The sequence below is a fragment of the Drosophila erecta genome, unplaced genomic scaffold, assembly GCF_003286155.1.
Source record: "Drosophila erecta strain 14021-0224.00,06,07 unplaced genomic scaffold, DereRS2 tig00000021-arrow-pilon, whole genome shotgun sequence".
NCBI lineage: Eukaryota > Metazoa > Arthropoda > Insecta > Diptera > Drosophilidae > Drosophila > Drosophila erecta.
Window position 1 is genome coordinate 9,715,561 of NW_020825198.1, and position 14,936 is coordinate 9,730,496.

Consider the following 14,936-nt stretch of genomic DNA (forward strand, 5'->3'; position numbering starts at 1 on the left):
ACGATCTGACATCTACTCGATCTGCGATCCAATGCGATCGTGCCCGGCTTGTGGTCCACATCTTTGCCTTGGAGGTTACCTAATTGGCCAAAAGTCGAGTTCAATTGCCCATAATGTTGAATGTTTGAACTTGTGGGCTTTTTTGTGTGGGATCGAATAAGCAATTTGGTGAAAATAACATCAACAAAACAAATTCGATGCGCCCCTTGTCCATTGTGCACTTGTTACCAATTAACAAATGACTATTCCACTTGGTAATTGAAGTTGCCCGATCAGGTTTTTGGCCATTCAGCGTATGGATATTCCGGAATGATCTGAGCAAGTGCCACGCGTTGAACCCGCAGGCGAGAAATGGCAAGAGAAGTTCAGGGTCACTTCTATAAGTAATTGAACATTATACAATTGGTTACTTAATTGATTTAACGCATTTCGAAATAAGTAAAAAAAAAAGCGATTTCTTCAGTTGACATTCTCGTATATCTTTTTATTTTGGTGTATATATTATATCTTTGCTTGGTTTAGATTTTAAACATTTTTCAAAAAAGTAAACATTCATATCAATCTTTGTTCTTCTGAATATGTAATATGGACAACTGTAAATACTTTTCTGGGCAGATACATATACTCAGAACTCGTTGCGTTCATATCAATATACATATGTACAGATGACAGATAATTCTGCGGCTCGAACTTTTCATAATTTTACAAATAAATCTGCTTCGTTGTCTGCACAGAATTTTAAATGCAAAAAAAAATGTTTCAGCTTGTGTTTCTTGATTTATTTACTTGATAGTTTCGCTAAGTATTTCTCTTTAATAGCTATAAATAAAATACAAAAATGTGGAGGCAACAAAAAAATATGTTTACACATAGTGAATATCGGGGCAATTCAATGTAACTTATTTCTCAGCTAGATTTTGTATAAAAATTATATTATCTGAGTACTATAGCTCAACATTTTTGGAACTGATTGATTGCAGAATAGGCTTTGCAATCTTAATTCTTACGCTTACTAACTAAACATGCTAAAAAGTTAAATAATGTAGGCAAATCAGATGCTACGGAACAAAGTAAAAGTGGGAAAGGCATGATAAGATGAATTCAGTTTTGGTTTTTTGCTTTTAGAGTAATACTATTTTAGAACACAGTGAAAGGGGTGGGGGTTTTGGGATGATACGAAGGTAAGTCTTCTATAGCTCCATACTAAATTGTATACAAATCAATAGGGAACTAATAAAGTGCACTTAGTATGTTCCATTTCCAGTTCGTATGCCGCTTGAATCGTTCAGAACTGTTCTAAAAGTGTTTCTGAATGGCTATCAACTAGCTTACTCTCTACATTATATAATCGCAGGTGTACTAAAACGTGCTAAAACGGCATAATGGTGCTCGGGAGTGTGCTAAATATATATATTTATATATATGTGGTAGGCACTCGCTCAGTGAAATCCCTAGTTAATTCCCTTTCGGTTCTCAAAACAGACACACTAAGCAACAGACAAAATGTACAAAATGTGGGCGCAGTTTTACATCTAACAATAGTTAGATTTTTTCTAGGAAGCGGAGCCTCTCTCCTAAGTTGTGAAGTATCTATTCTCCAACGTTTTCATTACTACTGTAGGCCTTGACAATATCCTTGATGGCTGCCTGGGTGCCGAAGACGAGGGCACCAATTCCGCACAACGTAATGACTGCGTTCTTCCACAGGATCCAGTTGTATTTACCAAAACCACTCTCCCAATGGACAATCAACTCAATGACCACCTAGAAATCGAAGGTATATAAGGTTACTTGATGATATAATGGATCTTGTGATGTGTTTGACTTACCGGGAATATCAATCCTAGAATGGAGAAGCAGAAGGCACCGATGAGACCCATGAATGGGCCAATTGTAGGAACAGCCACGGCCAGAACAACGGCAGCGGTCACCAACACTGTGCGCAGCACATAGTTTACCAATGTTGGGCGCTTCTTGCACTTCTCCTTAATGCCATCCCACAGGATCTCCAGGCACACAAAGAACTGCAGTCCAAATGTGCAATATACGGCCAGGGAAATGAGCACCTTTACGGTCTGGGCGGGCCACTCTTCGATGGGCAAATTTAAGGTGATGCTCTCACCGGTTTTGGAACCGTAACGCAGATAGCCAAGGAAACCCAGCAGCATATAGATAAGGGTCACGCCGGACATGCCCTGGCTGAGCACACCGCAGATTCCGAGGAAGCTCCGTGGCGTCTTCATGTTGTTCTCCAGTGGCATCACCACACCGATCGCCTCCATCGCAAAGATGGTGATCGAGAAGAACTGCGGCAATGTGCTCCAAACCACGGAATCGCGCTCCTCCACTGATGGCAGATCCTGGACCAGATAGTAGAACGTAATGCCCAGTCCCAGGCCCATGAAAACATTGGCCACCATCGAGACGGGAGCCAGGTACTTCAGATTTGGCACCCAGGCAATCAGGATTAAGGGCACCAGCATTATGCAAATGAGCATGCGCAGCGACACCGGTGATCCCGTCCAGTGGGAAATCAACTGCTCAAAGTTCGAGGCCACAATTACCGTGTACACCGAGCAGGTGCCAAAGTACGTCAGGAACAGACCAAACAGGATGGAGAACTTGGCCACCGGCGCGAAGCCACGGCACCATTTGGGTCCTTTTTGGAAGGCAGACTCGGCAATCTCGGCAAAGGTCATCTTGGTACGGCGAGTTCTGTAGTACAACTTGTGTCCGCATTTTACCTATAAAGTTGTTATAAAAAATATTTAATAAATCCACATTTGTGTTTTTGGATTTAACATACCAACACGTAACTGCAGTGCGTGCAAATAAAGGCGGTGAGAATGGTGGCGAAGATTCCCATGACGAGACCGGAGCACATGAAAGCAAATGGCATGCCCAGGATACCGGTTCCCAAAGAGGCCTTAAGCAAATGCGTGAGAGTTTCACTATCGCTATAAGGGAAGAGTAAATACTTATTAGGAATTCGAAAGTCCAAGGATACAAAGCAACCTACGTTGTGGGATGTGGATTGTCCCGCAATGCGAAGGGATCGAAGTCATTTCCAGCCAAGGCCTGCTCGGTATCCGACTTGCGGGGCTGGATTTTGTACCTAAAAGATCAAAGACAAGAAAAGCATTAGTTAGGGATGTCTTTTGGGCCATTTGCCTCTGGAGATGGCCACCTCATTTCCACATTTGCGGGTTCTAAGTCGCTCATTTTCATGCCGATTCGTACGATCGTCTGTACGCAACTGAAACTCGCCACGGAATCGAGTGGGTTTCTTATATGCTGACAGTGAAATTCTTTTGCCACGGAATTGCTGCATCTGCAATTACACCTGTCGTGCAACCGTCGGCTCAAAACACTACACTTGTAACTTAATGTCGATCGGGTAAAATGGAAAGAAAAAACTACTGCTGAATTTGGTCAGCCCGCTTCTGATTGGCTTGTTCAGGTTAATTGACGGAATCTATGGACTCAGATCCATTCCAGAGAGACTGACTCGAATGGCCAATCTAGTTGCATCAGCCATAAAAGAAACACAATAGACGAGAAGTCAGCCTGGCTTTATGCTCAAAATATTTCTTCGCTCCCGCTTTCAAAAGCGGCCTAAGGTATGCAATAGAATTTAAAGACCTGAGGTAAAAACAAAAACTCGTACATCTATCAAAGCCTCCCCCTAAGATTTTGCTTCATATTTAAAAAGATTAACTTTTGAATTTGTCAAAATACAAACATTTTTGTTGTTTGAATATGAATATATTTTCCATTTAATAAATTCCTATCAGTTCAAGAGCGACGCGCAGGTTATCAGCTATTCTTCAGCGTCATCAAAATAAGTTTTTGATTGGAAAGAGCAAAGTATAATCTTTCGAATATTGTTTTAACCGTTTACAAGTTTCACAGCTTGGTTCAAAGTACAGAGAGCATTGAAAGTAATCTTTCGTTTTGTTAAATAAGGAAGTGCACGTGTGCAAGCTGTAGATTGTCGTAAAATTAGTCAATTTATTTAACGCCTGCCATTCGTTTGAACTGCTTTTCACATTTGCATTCGCAACAATAATATTTGCATTTGAAGACAGATCAGGAAAATCGATAGTTGACCAACGTCAGCAGATGGATGTTTAAATATTTTGGTGTTTAAACCTTTTTGTGAAAGCACCTTGAGCTTGGGAGTTAACTCGCCATAGTACGAGTGTTAGTACGTAAATGGATTGGGGTTTGAATTGCTTGTATTGCGTTCTATGCAGTAGGAATTTACATTAGGCCTTGACAGAGGCTTACGTGATTTGCGCTTATTAGAAGGCATGAGCCTGGTTGATTACATGTTTTATCTATGTGGGGAGCTCAACCTGCCCTCGAGTTAGACTAGACTTCTAATATTTTAATAGCACAGCACAGATGCCCTCTTCAAGCTAGCTGATAATTTTAATCAATCTAAACTGCTCGTGTTGGAGCGCCTGGCCTTAAGCGCTTACAAAACTTTTGTAGTCTCCATTTAGACGTCGCCACATCAAAGGCCAATTAGCGACATAGAGACACTAATCTACTCGTTCACTTAATTGGCAATCATGCCACATTGTCAATTTGGGCGACATATTTTTAGCCCATTGACCGGATGAGATACTCACATGACTTTTCCTTCGCCGGGCAGGAATTGCTCCATTTCCTGGGGCGCATGTTTCGACCCGCTGTCCTAAAAGGTCCAAAAAGGGTTCCAAAAATGATTATAGGTAAATGCTCAATGGGGTTTCTAAGAGTATTGTACTTACCACAACGTTAACCATTTTGAAAGCGGCTTCTTCTTTCCCTCAGTGTAGAAACTGCAACGAGATCGGACGGGAAAATACTATTAGTTATTGTTGGGTATCAATCATATCCAAAGATCACAATGATTTAAAATGAATTAATTGCCAATTGATCACCACTTGTGATCACATTTCGTTCTGTGTAAGACAAGCACTCCTTCATTGATTTAATAATGAGTTTTAATTGAAATTGTGGCGCCCAGACTATTTCAATTTCTCAAACTGAATTTTTCCAACGCCAAACTAATAGAATTCCGTTTTGATTGAGTAAACGAACAGAATGCATCTCTTGATTTGATTTAATTGTCTGCGATTTCTGACTGAAATATTCCAACATCCAAAGTTCAATTGCCAGCTAATTGTTTTGTGCGACTCACTTTCAATTTGTTTAATTTAAGGAAATATTATTCGTATAAAAATGCCTAAGGCAAATTTGGCAATTTGTATGCAAATTGAACATAATTTGCTTCATTTAAAAACCTTCCCTAATGAGTTTTATTTTTAGTCGCTTGGATGCCGCAACTATTGTGTGTTCTCGATGACATATTTCGGTTAATTGGTTTTTCCTTTTGCGTTTCGGCCTTTTGTGCCCGTTCTATTATTAATCCCTTAAATCCCAGTCACATGTGCCATATTTCACACAGTAAATAGAATGTCGAGTATGTGCTTAGTGGGCGGATTTTCGTACTTCGGACTGGCCCCCAAATGAGTTCTCTAGGGTGATGGGCACTTTTAGGAACCCAAATCAAGGTATAGGTTTGGCTTTTATATTGTGTCTTTCTCGCGAGTTACACATGATATATTTATTCGTTTCTTTCCACGTTGGCATATCATTTTTCAGCACTCAGACGCTGCGTAGACAGTTTCGAATATCTTATACACTGATGTAAATGTGTGTATATATATGGTATTTCGGCAGTTTGTTTTGGCCATGATTCGCCGCATATTAGACGGATTTCGCAAGAAGGTTGAATGACCCCCACTTGACTCGGGCTGACCTCTGCTCTCGGGAATCACTGGATCCAAGCAATGCCGCAGATAAGCCCTCTGAAGAGCACGAGCACCCATCCACTTGGGGGCCAAGCGAAGTTATAGCTGACGTTTACAGGCATTTACAAGCGATGGAAGGTAGCCAAAGGCAAAGCCAAATATCACGTTATCTAACCAAAGCGTCATAGCGAAATCACGCACCTACCACTCAATACCCACGATAAGATATGGGATCCCAACATCGACAAGCATTTTCAATCAATGAATGAATCAAATATATTGGGAACGCAATATCTGCGTGAGGCACACACAATATTTTGGCAACACAGACGAGTAAAAAGCCTTCACCCAGTAAAGAACACAAAAAAAATGAAAATAAAACTTGGCACACATTTGGTAGTGTTTTGTTTTACTGGTTCTATATTTTTAGTTGTAGGTGCTTGGCGTTTGTTATGCCAAATGTTTGCTCTTATCGCATAGTTTTTGCACTATTTTAGCCCCAAAAACCAGTGCAAACTGGTTCACCCGATTTATCGGAAGATATATATATATATATGTGGTCGTGTCGGCATTATCATTTCTTTGGGTTGCGTGATCAAAGAGCATGACTTGGCTAAAATCGAACCGAAAGATATACAAACCGATTTGCCACTGAGAGCAATTACTAGGCAAGGTAATTTCCGAATCGATTGCATCATTTCAATTGAAGTTCGTGTTATTTCACTCTTTAATTTTCAGTGTAAAGTTTACACGATCGCAAGTTTGTTGCCCTGTGTATTGATACTATTACATATCCTCATCAAGCGATATCGAATAATATCACATGGCACAAAAGTATTTTTCAAATTAATACTATCCTAACAACAATGAGTTCAGTTTACAATAATAAACTGAAATATACAATAACATCACATGGCAAAAAAGTATTTTTTAAATTATTACTATCCTAACTACAATGAGTTCAGTTTTTCGGTTTATGATAAGATAGTTTACTCTTTTTCAAGTATGATAAACTTTGTAATTAATTTTGCAAATAATTCACTGTTTTTGACGCGAGTCAAGCCAATTGCCACTTTGTTGGGTCGCACATCTTTGAGAAAATATATTGTTTTCTATATATTTTATGTTAGCCAATTATCATCTGCCTGCCAAACGTGACAAATCACTAAAAGCTAATTTAGAACCTTGAATATCAAAATGCAAAATATTTCAAGAATTTCGGGAAAGTAACGCTGCACTATATGTACGATAAGTCATGCTGAATGAACACAAAGAACACAAGAATCCTGTTTGTGGAATGCAAGCGTGGGAATTTGTTTGAAAAATGCTGTTGCATTTGCATTTATGCCACATCTGGCATAAATAGAAACCCTTTATATTTTCTACCACTGTCGTCTGCGTTTCTCTTAAACTCTCAATGCTCTACTATATTCAGCAGCATCCCAACTATATATATATATATATATATATATATATATACACATATGTATATATACAGAGCAAAAACCACCCGGTCGAGCCCCTCGACCTTAAGTGAAAACCACGTGTTTCGCCTTCGTCGCTGTGCATTTATATTTATATTTTTTAGATATTCGCACCAGACGTACATAGCTAATGATCCTTACAAATAGTTTCGTCATTTGGTCAAACTTATATCGTATGGTGAGGGTCTGAATCATAACGATAAGAATGGGAAACAAACTGAGTATGGGAAAATACGGCATTCCTTGTGATACTTTGCGTAAGCATAATACAATACTTTTATTCATAGAATTCGGTTTATATTTAGACCTAAGTTTATCACAGTTTCATGCTGCAAATATTTCTTAGTATTTCATCAGCCAAAAGTTGTAGGTTTCTAATTTGCACGCGTGGAGTGCATCTGCATTTGCTTCTTGTTTATTTTGGAATGGGAAAGTTGACTCTCCTTATCTAGTGAGTTATCAACGAAACAGTGTTTGATTTCCCCCTTTTGGGATTTACGTATCCATGTTTACTTTGGGGAATACAGTTCCCATGAATTGCGAGTTCAGCAATTACCACACATTCTGCGTTTGGTTTTTTTAAAGAACTTCGGAGATAGTGGAACATGATTCTTGGAAGCAAACAAGGTTATGACAATCTATGTCAATGTCTGATAAAAGTACAGGAAATATAATTAGGGCAGTGGTATTTTACCACGTGGCTTCAAATACTTATAATGTCTTTTTAAGTAATTTCTTGTTGGTGTATCCTCTTTATAAATCTTAAAATCTCTAAAAATATTTGAGCAGCTGTTTTCGGACGTCAAAGATTTTAGATCTGTTTGACATTTACGTCATTAGAATAAAGGTTTTTGCATCCATAGGCATAATGTGAAAAGTAAACTGGCGTCGTTTTAATGGGGAACTGCTGATTCAATAGAGCTCCTAATGGAACTCGAAAAAGTCTCCTTATCAACGCGGAGACACAACTCAAAAAAACGTAGTAACTATCTGTTGTTTCGTGTTATCTACAGCAGCAAATGCATTTCCCCGCTGTTCAAGGCGTTTAAAGTAATTACCCGCAATTGGAGAGTTTGCATGCGGTCGTTGCATAATATAACTTCTGATAAAAGCCCAAACAAGCCGCCACAAAGGTCACATTATGGTTTTAGATAGTGTGCGACGATACGAACAGTATTTATTTATTGAACACTATTTTTGGTAATTGTTTTCTTCGGCTCTGTTTATGGTAAAGTATTTATCGAGCTGCCGTTCAATGGTCCAATCGATTTAAGAAGGAAAAATGGCAACCTGATAAGAAAAACGACCTCAGGTGTTACGGAAATTAGGTGCATCTAAAAATAATCAGTTTCTGTCCGGTCAGTTGAGGCAAACGAAGGAAGGAAGGCTCATGTGTGCAAATTAGCGTAGGCGATTGACAGCAAGAATAGTGCAAAGAAGAAATAGATGTTTTTGCATGATAATAACAATAGGGTATGGACCTAACATATCCGAATGCCCATTCTATTCCACTGTAAAATCGTGTGTTAACCATTCGTATAAGCTCCTAATCCCAGAATCGCAAGATATGTAAATCAGATTTATTCTTGGAATATATCAAATGGCCCGCAGGCCGCCCACGCAATCAACATGTTGCACCCACGCACGCCCCGTCTCTTTCTGTTCAGCACATTACTTTCCCCAAGTTTTCCCCTTGGACTCCAGTCTCTGACGTCACAGTTTTACTGCGTCTTTGACTTTTGCTTTTAAATTTCTGTTATGCTAATTACCAACAGCGACAATAGCAACAAAATCAATAACACTAACAGAAAACGAGCGCCAAATCAAATATGACTATGATTCTTAGCGTCACACGACCTTAAAGCGCATTAAGACTTGTTCTTGGATGCACATTTCGCTCAGTGCACCCATCCCATTTCGGCCCGAGTTCCTTTTGGCCATGTCCTTGATGACTCAGTTCGGATGGGTCTGAAAGTGGGTGGGTGTGGGTGTGGGTGCAGCAGTTGAATTGACGTGTGTGCAGACAGCTATGATAGTAATCCATTTTATTTTCTTTTTTTCTGTGCTCTTCTACCAGTAAATTTTGTTTTGGTTTTTTTGTTTGGTTCGCTGGCATTGGGGGGAACTTTCCCTTGGCTAAGTGCTCAATTACAGGTAAATTACGTATTGAAATTTAGCAAGAAACGTGGAACATCAGCAAGTCTAATTCGGGGGAAACCTATTCGCAGCCATTAAACTATCGCACATGTAAAAAAAACACTAACATTAAACTGCATCGTAAAAAGCTTATATTCCATTCATGCCTTAGGAAAAACGCATTCTTTAAAACTGCCCGAAAATATACGTACATATCTACATTTCATTGGTAGAACATGTAGAATATCGCAATGCAAATAACAGGACAGGTGCAACGTGTTAATTTTACATCGACGTCGCAAATGCTCACGTGTCTCGTTTTTCTCTTTCGACTGTCGAATTTGTCGGGTTTTATGAAAAGTTTTCGGTTTTAATTGTGGTTATAATTGTCACTTCGACTATTTCTGGTTCGCTGAAGCGGCTTTTTTTCTTCTACTCTTTTTCGGTTTTAGTCTGCTTTCGTGGTTCTCACCTACACTGCACCTCACTTTTTGCTTTTTTGACAATGTCAATTAATTCTATACTTTTTCGTGGCTTCCATTCGAATGTTTTTTGAATACATAACACATGTGTTCGAGTCAGTTGCACTCTGCCTCTGCCTCTGCCTCTGCTATTTTCAGACAAACCCAATTTCTTTTCTGCGTTTCTGCCATGTGCTTCAAGTAGTTTCCCTTGCCATAAATTCGACGACTGTACTGCTTACTTATTTGTACCTTCTTTTGCAAGAGAGCTGATGAAAATGCCGCGAAAATCAAACACTTCTCCTACCGGTCGATGGTGGATCGCCTTTTGCCGAATAAACGGTGCAATAATAACAGTTCAGGCAGTAAAAAAATCGAAGCTACCTCCCACGGCACAAAAACCGGTGTGAACAGCGCGAAGACCAAAAAGCAACTACTTTATCTGTATATACAGAGGCGGCTTATATACATTTACGCCAGCAGTGATGGCTATTTAGCTATTTTATATTTGGCAAAGCATATTTTAGAATATCTAGAGATTGTACATATTTGTTTAAAAAAATATTATTTTAATGAGCAGTTCAATAAAGTTTATTTTATTTTAACTTAAGTAAAAAAAAAAACAAAATCATATATAATGTTTGTTTTTTAAAATAGCTACAAATCTTAAATTATTTTCACTTTTAGGAAATTGTCCCTACGAAACAATAAGGTTGGACAAGCTTGTATCCTATTGTTAATGCTTAGTTTCAGAAAATTGTTTATTAGGAAATTATAAATCAGATTTGGCTCTTTCCCGCCAAAACAGCAGAGCTTGTAAATTCGAAGAGAGAGAAAGAGACAAGCGGGAAGAGAAACAAGGACGACAAGGACAGCGGCAGGAGGCGCTGAATTTAAGAAGAGCAAGCGAGAGAAGTATGTATATTCAGCAAATCCTTATCCTTAAGAGCAACAATCTTTTCCTCCTTTTGGATGACGAAATCCAAGTCGAACTGTCATAAGCGTGGCACTCTCTATAGTTGCAGACTCGCCGGAAACACGAAACTTTAAAATTGGAGTGCGGGTAGAAGGGCAGAGATCCTTGCAAGAAATTTATAAACATCATTGCATCAGAAATTAGGTTTAGGTTCCGTTGAAATTCTGCAAAGCAAATACAGTGTTTACGTCTTTAAATTTATCCACGTTTTTGCTCTCTCACGAAGTTCAATAATAATTTCCACCCGCTGCTCATTGATGTCATCGTTCTACTACTTTCTATTGATGAAATTTACCTGTCTGTTTTCGCAAGTCATTTACCACTTATCATCCGTATAAACAGCGAAGAAGACAAATGATATTATTTGCGGATGCCCTTTTAAAATATCAGCATGGGCTGGCAGAATTAAGGTGTATCATATCAGTCCTTATAAATCAAAGATTAGGGAGCTCTAAGAATTTTGTATTGATTGATGAACAAGTTACTAACTTCCTAACATGGATTTATTATCATTGAGGGATAGATAGATATTATTTTTAAATTCTAAGGTTCCTTCAGTCGTAACTGTTTGATTTTGGCTATGGGATTTCTAAAAATAAAAATATATGGTCGAGCCGAATAATATATTTATAAACTATGTATATGATAAGGACTCGCGTGCCCAATGGAGGGCCATAAATGTAATATAGCTAGCAGACTAAGTGAATAGATAAGCATGAATTATACACAATCTCCATTGAAATTATTTTTATTAACGATTTCCTGGGAAATTGTTAATTAATCTAATCAAATTGTTAGATTTTTCCCGCAAATAGTTAAATCATAAATTTAGTTCGAGTATTAAATAAAATAACACTAAAAACTAGAAAGGAAGTAAACCGAACAAACACAATTGCTTAAATGTAAGTTTTTATTCCAAAAATCTTCCAAATATTTCATTACAATTCAATTATTTTGATTTCGCATAAACCATATGAAACCGTTTGAGTTTCATTTTGATTATCTGCAAATTCCACTAATGGTGGTATACATTTCCTTTGCGTATTACAATAAAACCTATGTGATTTGAAATCTACAAATGTTAAATGGTCAGGCGAATAAATAAGATGGGAATTGCACACGATTCATGTATTTTATTTGTAGGTGAGTTGATTCGATTCGATTTTATCCGATCTGACCTGATAGATGTGAATATTACGAGGATGTCTGGTCTGACTGTGTCTGTAGTTTCTATGCTTTGGCCAGTTTGGAACCGCCATTCAGTTACTATTGAGTTGAGCTTGAGCTATGGTTAGGTTAGCTGTAGATACATCTGAGTTCGATTGAGCTGAGTGATTGAGTGTAGTTCGGTGTCTTTTAAGTGGCCTCTTTAGTTGCGGAGTACGTGTGGTTTTTCATGTTAAAATCTCGCTTCAATGGACGTAGTGGCTTAGTGTCTATCAAAGTAAATGGCAGTAAATTACAGATAATGGTATATCAAAGTAGCAGTCGTATAACTCGTTCAGGTGGTCTACACGTATCTCAATTTTAATTTTTCCACACACGCGCTATGCATCCGAGATTGTTTAGGCGATTTATTGTATTTGAAGCCCAGCGCTCTAAGGCTTCAAATAAATGAACCGTCAGTGTTCCTCCGGCGGTGTCCGGAACTCCGAGATCCAGTCGGTAACACGCAGCCGGAAGATCTCCGTTTTGGTCAGGATCCAATCGCGATACTGGTGTGGTATGTACTCTACAAGCTTGTCGGCGATGTCCGGATTCTTGAACATGATCATGTAGATGATTAACAAGTTGATGATGAATAGAACCAGAAAGGTGACCAGCGATGATAGGGCAGCTCTCGACAGTAGATTCAACCAGGAATCGCCTTTCGAGTTCTTTTTCTTTTGATTGTTCTTTTGAGTTGATTTGGTTCCTAATGCGGTTGCTGTTCCTCCTGATCCTACTGCATTCACTGGTTTGATTGTCAGCTCATTGTCTCCCCCAGCGGCGAGTTTTTTGGCTTTAGCTTTCTTATTATTGGGTTTCGTAGACTTCTTTCCGCCGGCTGCACCGCCGTTCGTTTGGACGGCATTGGCACTAGAATCCCCGGCTCCGGCCATTTTCTGGCTCTCTTGGGCGGCCAAACGTTCGCGTTCAATGAATTCCGGCTTGTAGTTGGCGCAGATGCTGACCTGGAAAACGGGGGGAAAAATGGGGAAAAGTTAGATGGAGCCCAAAGCTGTGTCACTCGAGGGCCACTCAAGTTGAGGGCCACTTACTGTGTTCTTGGCCGCCTGCTGGCAGTCCTTTTGCGTGGAGCAGCAACCCACAATCTTCTCCCAGGCGGGCGTCAGTGGATTCCCCTTCAGATCCAAGTACCGCAAACGACGCAGCTGACCGAAGCTAATGGGCAGGTGCTCCAAGCAATTGTTGTACAAGTCCAAGTGGCGCAACTGCTCCAGCTGGCCAAAGTCCTCCGGCAGGAATTTTATTTGATTCTTGCTTAGATCCAGGCGCACCAATCGTGTGAGAATAGAAAAGTTTTTCTAATGCGATAGGAGAGCCCGAAAAAGTGGCATTTAGAACGTGTGTGCTAGGTGGCTAGATGTGGTGCGACTACTTACTCCCAGGTTTACCAGGCGATTGCTGGAGAGATCCAAAACAGTGACGCGCTTGAACGAAGCCTGCAAAGCACAAGGACAAACTGAACTGAGAACCAGTGGCAAAACATGACCGAAAAAAGAAACCCCCGAAATATGTAAGTGCCTGGAAAGACCCTTTCTTATAATTTACACCCCTTAATTGTTGAGAAAATTTGGGGTATGCTGTTGAACGGCTAATCTCTATGATCATATCATAAAATTATCCGTTGAGGGTAATTCCGATGATGGGTGATACCAATAAAAGTAATAATTAAGAATTATAAAATTAAAATCAAGTATCTATTGCTTAATAGTCGCTTTCAGAACTCTTTACAAGATAATAATTAGTACTCGGTATCTAGAAGTCGTGACACTCTACTCTAGCTACCATAGTTGTTTTTCTTTTTTTGGCAAACTTCTGAGTTTTTGAGGGGTGGCAAAGACCAAAAATCAACCCCCTCGAGCGAATTCGACTGCATTCGCAGCCACACAAGGGTTAAGGGGGAGTGTGTGCGGAAGTCGACGTCAGCGTTAATTGCAAGCCAGCCGGCAAAGCAACAATAACTAGATGGGGTGGTGCAGAGTACGTGGATCTCTCCTTCTCCAAGCCAAACAGCACCCCCACCACCCGGCACTTGTGCAAGCGAGACAGACAGTGACTAGACACACGCCAGACAACGAACGTGGCCCCAAGAGGAAGCGAGAGGGCTGATGGGAGGGGGAGCCGATGCAGATGCAGATGTAGGTAGAACAGAGACACCAAGAATCGGCGCTAATCACTTGTATTTCCAGCTTGTACTTACGATCTCCCGCACCGGTATTTCGCTCAGTTCCGAGAGACTCAAGTCGCAGGACTCGTCCACCACCCGCTCCTTGACGTTCACCTTCACCTTCGCCTTGTCACCGGGTTTCGGCATCTCGGCGACACTTGCTTATCCACTATTTATCCGCGGTTTACTTCCGGCTGCTGTTCTTCCTCGGCACTTGGAGTTTGTGTTTACCCGAATCTCGAGTGATTTTCAAACGTACGCTTTGTGTGAATGGCAGTTTGCTGGCAAAGCACACGAAAGCTCAATAAATAACGAGTACAAAATCGATAACGGCAGGATTTCGCTAGCTCACTGTTCCGGGCACACTGATAATTCAAATTCAACTTTGTTTACTTTGATGTTACAAAATATTTAAGCGTATTAATTTTATTCGAAGTAGCAACTATACAATACGATTGAAAATAGCAACACTATCTGCCTTATATTATTTTTTGTATTTGTTACACCTTACTTTTTAAAAACGGATAAGAACTTACTTTCTAATATGTACAATCTTAATAAAATTTTACCGGCTTGGTTTGTGAATGTGATGGGATACCAAATATTTATGGATATAAATGTTTAATGATTGCTTAATACTTAATAGTGGCCAGTATAGAGATTATCCGAGGACTTTAAATT

The 14,936-nt window shown here is 39.7% G+C and overlaps 2 protein-coding genes across 5 annotated transcripts; both read right to left on the reverse strand.

Moving 5' to 3' along the window:
* Positions 1–764: 764 nt before the first annotated feature.
* Positions 765–10,332, reverse strand: LOC6545771 (proton-coupled amino acid transporter-like protein pathetic). Of its 4 annotated transcripts, none has more exons than XM_026976980.1 (7): positions 10,270–10,332; positions 4,779–4,829; positions 4,638–4,702; positions 3,020–3,115; positions 2,807–2,957; positions 1,830–2,744; positions 765–1,764 (listed from the first exon to the last, which is right to left on the reverse strand). In XM_026976980.1, the coding sequence occupies exons 2-7, from the start codon at positions 4,791–4,793 to the stop codon at positions 1,591–1,593; spliced, it is 1,416 nt and encodes a 471-aa protein (XP_026832781.1). In that variant the 5' UTR covers positions 4,794–4,829; positions 10,270–10,332; the 3' UTR covers positions 765–1,590. The 4 variants fall into 4 exon arrangements, with proteins under 4 accessions (XP_026832781.1, XP_026832780.1, XP_001972183.2 ...); XM_026976979.1 differs by having other exon boundaries at positions 10,193–10,327; XM_001972147.3 differs by having other exon boundaries at positions 10,138–10,327.
* A 1,424-nt stretch (positions 10,333–11,756) lies between these two features.
* On the reverse strand, positions 11,757–14,560 carry LOC6545975 (leucine-rich repeat-containing protein 59). Its single transcript, XM_001972148.3, has 4 exons — positions 14,289–14,560; positions 13,468–13,527; positions 13,123–13,389; positions 11,757–13,035 (listed from the first exon to the last, which is right to left on the reverse strand). The coding sequence occupies exons 1-4, from the start codon at positions 14,400–14,402 to the stop codon at positions 12,484–12,486; spliced, it is 993 nt and encodes a 330-aa protein (XP_001972184.1). The 5' UTR covers positions 14,403–14,560; the 3' UTR covers positions 11,757–12,483.
* Positions 14,561–14,936: the final 376 nt, after the last annotated feature.